The 10,842-nt window shown below is 46.2% G+C and overlaps 1 protein-coding gene across 1 annotated transcript; it reads left to right on the top strand.

Annotated features, from left to right (window-relative positions):
- Positions 1-2,472: 2,472 nt before the first annotated feature.
- LOC138354076 (golgin subfamily A member 6-like protein 2) lies at positions 2,473-10,705 on the top strand. The gene is made up of 2 exons (XM_069307791.1): positions 2,473-3,601; positions 10,626-10,705. Exons 1-2 carry the CDS (start codon positions 2,473-2,475, stop codon positions 10,703-10,705), a joined length of 1,209 nt encoding a protein of 402 aa, XP_069163892.1.
- Positions 10,706-10,842: the final 137 nt, after the last annotated feature.

Below are 10,842 nucleotides of genomic sequence, written 5' to 3'. Positions count from 1 at the left end.
GAAGAAGAGATACCCATTGTGTTTCAGGCCATTCCATACTCCGTGCCAACTTTTCAAAATGTATGAAGAATTGGTCTGGGTCAGACTCACAGAATAGAGGAAACTTGACATTTTTGTTAATCGTTAACTGCCCAGGTGTTCCTAAATCGTCAACACCGGTATTTTCTGATCTAATTCCCAAATCTGCTAGCCTAATCTGTAACTCTATTTTTTTCTGAGCTACCTCCACTTCTAACCTCTTCATAGCTAGTTCTTGAGCTTGCTCTGTCTCTATCCTCTTTTGAGCTTGCTCTGCCTCTAGCTTCTTCTAAGCTTGCTCTGCTTCTAGCCTCTTCTGAGCTTGCTCTGCCTCTAGCCTCTTCTGAACTTGCTCTGCTTCTAGTTTCTTCTGAGCTTGCTCTGCCTCTAGCTTCTTCTAAGCTTGCTCTGCCTCTAGCCTCTTCTGAGCTCGCACTGCCCCTAACCTCTTCTGAGCTTGCTCTGCCTCTAGCCTCTTCTGAGCTTGCTCTGTCTCTAGCCTCTTCTGAGCTTGCTCTGCCTCTAGCCTCTTCTGAGCTTGCTCTGCCTCTAGCCTCTTCTGAGCTTGCTCTGTCTCTAGCCTCTTCTGAGCTTGCTCTGCCTCTAGCCTCTTCTGAGCTTGCTCTGCCTCTAGCCTCTTCTGAGCTTGCTCTGTCTCTAGCCTCTTCTGAGCTTGCTCTGCCTCTAGCCTCTTCTGAGCTTGCTCTGCCTCAAACTGCAACTTCTTTAGTTCCAATTCTGCCTGCCTCTGCAACTGAGTCTCCACCTTTCCTGTAGTTACAACATTTGCACCACTGGTGGACGGGGACTGCACTAATAAACCCTGTGGGAGAATTTGCTCATCTACCCAGTGTATCATTTCTCTTAGCAGTTCCGACTTCACCATTCCCATGTGCAATAATAGTCCATAGTGCTTGCCAACAGCTACTAGAATAGACTTTTTTTGCCGCTTTCAAACCCTCAACGCTAGGATTGTTGACAATTTGTTGAGCTACCAAATCCATTTTTAGTGTGCTAAGATACAGCAGACTCCAACACAAATTTATAATTCTGCACCACCTTTCTCTTTTTAGGCTGAGAATTTGTTTTGAAAACTAATAAGGACAGTGCTTCGTTCACTTGACTGCCCTGTCAACTGGTAAATTTTTTGCACTCGAGACCACACACAAAAATTTCTTAAAACACTTTTCATAAAGATTAATAAAATGTACATAAATAAGTAATAAAGTACATATTCATATTATACCAATATTAAAAATATTCAAAATTTCTACACAAGTTAAAGTGATAAAATAAGCTACACAATTTTTATATCAGGTTACACCTACAGGCTATCCACTTTTATTAGGCTTTCGATCAGGCTGCTCAATATGTGAGGTGCTCCCGGAGAGGCTACCCAATTGTATCACGGGGGCGTGTCTTACTGATGTTATCAGTAGTGATACGTTTTTGTTGTCATAGGGAGCTAGTGAGAATTTGGTGGTGGTGGTCCTTACAATGTTGTCTAGGGAGTAAAAGGAGTAAGGGAAACAGCCTAGTGCACAAGTCACAAATTTATACGTACAAGTTACACAGGAATACATTTAACAATGCGTTTTCCTCACAGCATAAGATGACTATGTATTATAAACTCAAGTGGCTCTGACCATCCCACGGCTCACTGTCCCATACCTGGTGTCGTGCACCCAGCCACAAACCGCTATCATCCAACGACACATATTTTTTTGCCTCTAGGAAACCTGGACTCTTATAAAACCTCTCCAACTTCTGTAATATTACTCTACCCAATCTTGCAACCCTGGATATAGACAAGGATAGGCTTATCTGACTGAACGGCCGGAGAAAACCCCTCAAACAGCAGGAACGGTCGTCAGCGATACACCTCCCCTTTCAGTCAAGAAGGCGTCCACCTTTCTTGCATCATCGTCCCTTAATACTCTATTCTTTACGTATGCTATCTAACACATTAATGATTTTATTTACTATATTCCCCAAGCATACTTTTTTATAGAGTCCATTTTTCCCTTACATAGTTAAGCTATTCCAGTTCACATTATTTCTGATGATCTCCAGCTGAGAAGGCACTACTTTACTGGGCGGAGTAATAATGGTGACTCGCGGCCTCTCTGATCTCAGCTGGGGATTTATACTAATAAACACTTGCCACTGTGTCCACCAACACTTTACAACCGAAAGCAACCTCCACAGGAGGTAAGGTTCGTAACACCCCACATACTCTCCGACCCCACACAACATGACCCCCCATCATCCCATACCGCGTAACCAAACACCGGACGCTCACATGCGTCCGGCGCACGCCAAACAACCGTAAACAAAGCACTCTACATACCTCAACAAGCTGTCACACCTAGGCCTATTAGGCCTACTTGACAGCCGGTGCGCACGGTCATTGGCGTACATTTCACTACTGACGCCATAGGTAGTCATGATGCCATGGGTAGTGATGATGCAAGGGGTAGTCATGACGCCATGGGTAATCATGACGCCATGGGTAGTCATGACGCCATGGCAGGTGACAATGCAATGGCTGCTGTTGAAGATGCCATGGCTAGTGGTGACGATGCCATGGCTGGTGGTGACGCCATGGCTGGTGGTGATCCCATGTCTGGTAGTGACGCCATGGAAGGTGATGCCATCATGGATGTTGGCGACACAATGGCTGGTGGTGAGGCTATGGCTGGTGGTGATGCCATAGCTGGTGCTGACGCCATGGCTGGTGGTGCCGCCATTGCTGGTGGTGACACCATGGCTGATGGTGACACCATGGCTGGAGGTGATCGCATGGCTGGTAGTTACGCTATGGCTGGTGGTGACTCCATGGCTGGTGATAACTCCATGGCTGGTGATAACTCCATGGCTTGTGATGACTCCATGGCTGGTTATGACGCCATGGCTGGTTATGATGCCATGGCTGGTGATGACACCAAGGCTAATGGTGACGCTATGGCTGGTGATGACACCATGGCAGATGGTGATGCCATAGCTGGTGCTGACGCCATGGCTGGTGACGACTCCATGGCTGGAGATGACTTCATGGCTGGTGGTGACGCCATGGCTGGTGGTGACGCCATGGCTGGTGGTGACGCCATGGCTGGTTATGACGCCATGGCTGGTGATGACACCATGGCTGATGGTGACGCCATGGCTGGTGTTGACGCCATGGATGGTGAGGACTCCATGGCTGATGGTGACGCCATTGCTGGTGGTGACACCATGGCTGGTCGTGACGCCATGGCTGGTGGTGACGCCAGGGATGGTGATGACTCCATGGCTGGTTATGACGCCATGGCTGGTGGTGACACCATGGCTGGTGGTGACGCCATGGCTGGAGGTGATCGCATGGATGGTGGTGACGCCATGGCTGGTGATAACACCATGGCTGGTGGTGACACCATGGCTGGAGGTGATCGCATGGCTGGTAGTTACGCCATGGCTGGTGGTGACTCCATGGCTGGTGATGACTCCATGGCTGGTGGTGACGCCATGGCTGGTGTTGACGCCATGGATGGTGAGGACTCCATGGCTGGTGATGACTCCATGGCTGGTGGTGACTCCATGGCTGGTGATGACTCTATGGCTGGTGTTGACGCCATGGCTGGTGATGACACCATGGCTGGTTATGACGCCATGGCTGGTTATGACGCCATGGCTGGTGATGACACCATGGCTGGTGATGACACCATGGCTGGTGGTGACGCAATGGCTGGTGATGACACCATGGCTGGTGATGACACCATGGCTGGTGGTGACGCCATGGCTGGTGATGACACCATGGCTGGTGGTGACGCCATGGCTGGTTGTGATGCCATGGCTGGTGATGACACCATGGCTGGTGATGATGCCATGGCTGGTGATGACGCCATGGCTGGTGATGACACCATGGCTGGTGATGACACCATGGCTGGTGGTGACGCCATGGCTGGTGATGACACCATGGCTGGTGGTGACGCCATGGCTGGTGATGACACCATGGCTGTTGGTGACGCCATGGCTGGTGGTGATGCCATGGCTGGTGGTGACACCATGGCTGGTGGTGACGCCATGGCTGGTGGTGACGCCATGGCTGGTGATGACACCATGGCTGGTGATGACGCCATGGCTGGTGGTGACGCCATGGCTGGTGGTGACCCCATGGCTGGTGGTGACACCATGGCTGGTGATGACACCATGGCTGGTGGTGACACCATGGCTGGTGATGACGCCATGGCTGGTGGTGACACCATGGCTGGTGGTGACGCAATGGCTGGTGATGACACCATGGCTGGTGGTGACGCTATGGCTGGTTATGACGCCATGGCAGGTGATGACACCATGGCTGGTGGTGACGCCATGGCTGGTGATGACACCATGGCTGGTAATGACGCCATGGCTGGTTGTAACACGGGGACTTAAGCTGGACTTGGAAAATTTTCCACCTACGTTTCTACAGAAAACAGAATTCTAAGTCTAAAAACGCAATTCTACCGTGTTACTGGTAAAACTAGAAAATATCATCCGCATCGACTGGGGAATCCTAATGACACCCAGATCATACACGTGACCCACGAATACAAATTTATTACAGTTAACGACTTTCCGATGTTGACTTAGCCGAAAACTTATCCCAAAATACTTAGAAATATTTTCACGTGCTCTCTCAAACATTTACAACGAAAATTACTATCTCTTAACAAACTCCTTCACTAACTATAGTGACCGACATATAGCCCTAAGTCCAGAGGATTAACTACGCACTAGAAAACCACACCTTTGACTTAGACTAATACAACAGGGACTAGCAAAACTTAATGTACGGACTTAGCCTAATATACAAGAAAATACTAACACTTGGGAAAAAAATTTAACCGGGGATTGAATTTAGGGAAAAAAAGTTAATCTCTAGAACAACGCAAATAAACGGAATTACTTTATAAATTTAAGTATACTTAATTCAATGATACACTCGACTTAATCCTATAATTGCTCCTACCGGCTCGCCGTACCGCACCTAGCCTAGGGGTCTCGACCATCTAGATTCTAACAGAGCGACACGCAGCTTTCAGCAACAATTAAGACTAGAGACGACTCAACCTCCACTAAGTGTGCGATCACTTAGTCGTTGAATCGCTGCTAGGTAGGTTACTAGTCCAACCCTCGGAGGCCGCAACGCCCTTCACGGATTTACGTTTTTCCCAGCGTTTTGGGTCGTCTAACAACGCCCTCGGACTATCTCCTGGCGTCCCACAGATAAATCCGCCCAGACAGCCCACAAGGAACTGCTGTTGAGAGTATGGCGGCTCCCATCACCTCTGAATCAATTGCAATGGGTCGAGTAAGGTTCCCAGTCCAATCAACTCGGAGCGTTCTCCTAATCAATAATCTTAACAGCGTAATCTTACTAACTAAACCTTAATCGTATCAGCCCGCACGACCACGATTCCCCAATCCCCACTCAACCGCACTGTTGTGAGGTGCACTGCTAATCCTGGCCCGCGGCTGACTCCCTAGCATCCACGCACGTGTCCGCATGGCTAGATGCGTGAGCCTTTCAACAATTTCAAACAAAATTGTTGAAACCACCGCTGTGCACCATTGTAACACGGGGAAGGGGTTCTCGAATGAACTTTTCTCCCTTTACTCTCCCTCTGCCCGTATCTTACTTTTGTTCTCTACCAAGGGACCCCAAAACTTTCACTTAAGCCGACCCCACGCCACGTGGTCTCAAGACGATTGACCGACTTTAGATTCTACAACCCGTATGACGTGGACTAGGCTTCTAGCAAAACCCTAGGGTCGCCTTTCCGCCGCCACCACCAGACCAGTTACCCTGAGCAATGATCGAGGTCTGGATCGATCATGCTAATCAATAACTTTGGGGCTTTATCCCCACTAGTAACATATAACCTTGGATCTTAAGTGTGGAATTAAAAATCAATGGGAATACTGAATTATGACTCGGTGTTAGAATCGGCGCCCAATTCAACTCTGCCTCGTGGGGACCACGTGACAAGGACAAATTCACATAAATATAACACACACATGGAAAATAATGCAAATGCAAATTAATAACTAATTAATTTATTCAAAACTAAAACAAACTGTAAGAAATGGCACTCCCTAAACTTGAACACTCCCTAATTGACCAGATCGGCAATGAGTGACCTATTCCCTACAATTACTCGTAAAGCAACTCTACCTTCGTCGACCAGCTAGATGTTCGTGCTGTCTGGAGGCCGATGATAGGAAGGCCACCTGCTCGAGCTGCTACTCAAACCACACTGATCTCTGCTCGGCTAGCCCTACCCAGACCAGAGCATTGTATCCTTCCACCTAGTCTAAGTTTTACCAAGTTACTAGCACGGCTTAAGTTTTAACAACTAACCTCTGTTGCACTGAATGATCCAGATTGGTTGAATTATTTTAACTGAAGTTAAATTACACAAGCATCTTAAGGAAGAGCTACTCCCGATCACAAAATGAGTATTTGACCATTGAGAAATAGAGAACATGGAATCCTCTGGTGACCTATGACCGCCAAGTCACTCCACCTTATAGCCTAGTTCTGGCTCGTGATGTCACTGATGGTGACTTAACTCACGTCTCCTAATAATTAGAATATTTTTGATATTATAAATTAATACTATACAATACAATTTGAATACAAAATGAATAGAGGCTAATTTCTCTAAATAAGTGAATACTATAGAATGATTCCTTATACAAAACTATGAACAAAGACGCCAGCCATTTTGTGACTCAGACTTGCTAATCCCCAGTGGAATGCGCAATGTTGAGGTCAGGTCCCTACACGAGACTTCTGGAACCTTCTGGATAATTCTTACAACAAACCTAGTTTGTTACAACCCCCCCGCACAAGCACTTAGTAAACCTTGTTAATTTGTTAAAAATAATGAGGTTTAGTATCCAAATCCACAATTCAACTCATGCCACAAACAAAAGCTAACCTAACTAAGAAAATTTGACAATTATTAGAGTGTCCAACATCATCATAATAAACATGTTCAAATTCATAAATTTCTCAGCTGTCAACTGAGAGCAATCCTCCAACATCAGGAAACACACATCCTACCCTTACTGACATAGCTAAATAACATGTCCCTACTCTAACATCAAAGACTAGCTATTAAAATCTCTTGGCTCTTCACTAGCCAAGTTTATGTGTCCTCTAGAGCCGGCCACACCGTGCTCCGTCATAAAACATAAAAGTTATATCTTCAGACTGAACTTTCAGTCATCCGGGAGCGTACTACGGAACTATCAAGTTCACAACCTTGTACTGTCCACTCCCCAATCAATGTCAACCTTGACATGCTAAGGAACACACCTAACGTGTATTACATGTATCTAAAAATATAAAAAAAAAATCCTATACTATATCACAGGTTTCAGCTGACTGTACAGCTAAGTGTCCTCACTCACTAGAAGTGTCAATGTTTATATTGGTCCGCCTCTCCTGTGTTCAAACATTCTGAAAAAGTAGCACACAACATAATTTTCCATAACCGTTTGTTCTGGGCTTAAACAATTACACAGGGGCTTCGATTTTGATTACTTGACCAATTTATGGAGTGAAATTTCCATATATCATTATACCAGAATAATTATTTTAAATTTGTTTTTCAACATTTATAAGGTATTGCGATTCTAAATCTGTTTTCAACATTTAAACAAAAGTGTCCAGATATTCTTTACACAGATGTTCAGAGCCAACTTTCTTTGTTTGTATCAATTGTTCATATTGAGTAATCGAGAAAAAAAAAATCGATGCTACTGGACAATGAATGTAGTCGCTTGACGATGACGGTGCCGATCTTGCTTCACCCCATGTGTAGACATCAATACCTGGTCCTCTTGTACTCCCATCCTGTAGTCTTGAATGACGACAGAGTGTAGTAGAGCGGAGTGCCAAGCGACAGCTGTAGAATACTGTTACTTCGGCCATTGCTCTTGCTCCCGACAGTCCACACACCTTCATATCAATCACAGTTCACTCGGCAGTCTTGATGTTAAACTTGACGTCGCAGATGACCACAGAAGAGCAGGACTGGATGTACCAACAGTGTCTCGTAACAGGAGTGGTGTCAGAAGGTCGTAGAGGCGGGTTGCTTGTTTGCAGAACAGGTGAATCTCGTCTTCCATCATTGCTCACGTCATCTCAGGCGTTTCTTGATGTCACCAGGTTACTAGGCCGTAAACACCAACAGTGTATACCCTCGTACCACCGACTTTAGGCCAAAGGAGACAATTTTGCGACCGGCGAAATTGGAAATTGGAAATTGGCGAGTCCCGGAACTCTGTAGGGAAACCGTGCCTTCCACCTGTGACCGCCTTACTTCCGCTTTCTTGTTACTTCAGATGACGTAATCATTAATCTTCCGGCGAAATTCTAGAGTACTGCTACATGCATTCCATTTCTTGACCTCTCCTCCAACACTGCTGGAATGGCTGCAGTCTTGATGACGCAGCAGGTGAGTAGTGGTGATGTCGAGACAACTACCCCGGCGTTGTATGGCACCTCCCGTGACTGCTAAATGTGGACAGCTCGCTGGCCCTGACAACCTCGTTAGTGACGTGAGGCGTCGACCGGGTGACTCTTGGATAGTCACTCATCCCCAAAGTAACTGATGTATGGGTTACTGGGTCTGGTGGGGGAGGGCTTTGTATAACGTGCCTCCCCCCTCGGTCTTTACAGACAAGGGTTCACGTGTGGCTGGAACAACTGGGTCGGTGTACCAATCAGACCTGGGAACAGACAGACACAACACAGCGGAAGCATAGATAAACTCTGGGTTTGGAGGAGGTCGAACCCCAGAGCACGGTAAAAGCTGCTACCTGAGTTAAGTATAGAGATAGTTCACCTCATTGCCTTTACAGGAAAATCTAATGAATACTAAATTATACTAACCTAGGAAGTTACTTTACTGTATAGCGCGAGATCTCGTCACCATAGGGTGGCGAGACTGCACCTGACTACTGATGAGCGATGACAGAGGGTCATCCTCATCCCCTGACTCGTCGGTGAAGTCATGAGTCAGGAACTAGACCCGCTGAAGGCAGTTCTAGAAATGGTCAACTAGCACCAACACGTATCTATTACCTGAATGACTGTGATGTAAATCAATCATCTCGGCCCCTACACGGTCTAGAGGTTCACGAATTTCAGGAAATTCCTGAAGTGGGGCTTGTACCATAAGGGTACCTTTCCTCCTCTGGCAACGATTGCACAACTTCACGAAATTGATTACTTCAGAAAGTAATCCTGGAAAATAAAATAGAGACTTTGCCTTTAAGTGGGTTTTAACAACCCCCGGATGCCCTGCAATTTTAGATGCATGTGCAAGCTTTAACGCTGATGACCGCAACGCGTCCGGAATAACTAGCTGAAATACTGCTCTATCATTCTGGCTATTAACATAATACAGGATGCCCTGTTTCATTTCAAAATCATGAATAGGTAAAAAAAAATTATTTTTCGGGTATTTTCTTCCCTCTAAATACTCAATAATTTCTTTCCATCTAGGCTTGCTCATCTGGTATTCTCTCATTTTATCTGATGGAATGGTTTCAATATTTTCATTAACTTGAACTGCCGCTATGTTTCTACTTAGCGTATCTGGCACAACGTGTGGTGGACCAGGCTTGTACAAGATCTGAAATGAGTGGGCCGAAAGTTCGTGAGACCAGCGTGACATACGTGGGCATTTTGTTTGCTTTTTAAATATGTGTGTCAACGCTCTATGGTCTGTGTAAATTACAAAGTGCCGCTGAAATAGTTAAGGCTCGAAATACCTAACTGATTCTACTACTGCCAGTGCCTCCCGATCCGTAGCTGAATAACGAACTTCAGGTCCTTTGACCTTCCTACTGAAATAGGCTACTGGATGGGGTAAATTATCCGCATCTCGCTGAATTAAGCACCCGCCAATAGCAATACCGCTGTCGTCAGTGTGCACCTCCCACTCTTTCTTAAAATCAGGAATAGCTAATACCGAATATGCAAATATGTCAATATGTCAGGAATATGCCAATACCAATTATATATAAATGTGTCTGGAAGAGACTTAAAAATCAATTTTAGATAGTGCGCATTATATTTCTACTTCCTCTTAATTGAAGCTACAACTGGGGGATGGTCGATCATCTCCACTGGGTAGGAAGTCTGTCCCAACTGCAACCTGCAGTTCCTAGCCCCTTTTTGAGCAGACAAGGAATAATCAAATCGCGACAGAAAATCAGTTCCCATTAAGATGTGACCAGGAAAATCAAGGTTCTCTACGATCGTACATGTGTGAGGCTGCAATTCCCCATCAATCTCAAAATTAACTGTACCTTGACCTACAATCTCAATCTTTTCCCCATTGACCGCTGTTAATGTCTTTGCGCAACGTTTAAGACGTGCATACTTAAAATTGCTGAAGGCTGACTTTTTAATTACTGTTGCCTGGCTTCCTGTATCAACAAAAACTGTCGATCTTACACCTTCCACTTTCATCTCAAAAGTAGGCCTACCATCACTAGGAGCCTGCTTTCATGCTTTCGTAGTAGTGACTTTACAGTCCCTCTGTATATGCCCGCGCTTCCCGCAGGAGTAACACCTCCGCGGATCTCTGTTGGTACCCCGCGCAGGGTGGCTCCAACTTGCATCTGTGGGCTGCTTCCCGCCTGATGAACCCGTGCTACAGTTACTCAGCTTGTCCCCCCTCGCCTTTACTTAACGCCTCTACGTATGGGGACGACTGAGCGCCCGATGTCCCTGTGCGCGTCTGCCTGTCTAAGGCTGTGGCGGCCTGTTGGACTAGGTCT

This window comes from Procambarus clarkii, chromosome 61, assembly GCF_040958095.1.
Source record: "Procambarus clarkii isolate CNS0578487 chromosome 61, FALCON_Pclarkii_2.0, whole genome shotgun sequence".
Taxonomy (NCBI): domain Eukaryota; kingdom Metazoa; phylum Arthropoda; class Malacostraca; order Decapoda; family Cambaridae; genus Procambarus; species Procambarus clarkii.
Note: the sequence above shows the minus strand (reverse complement) of the source record. Positions and strands in the feature narration are given on the sequence as shown.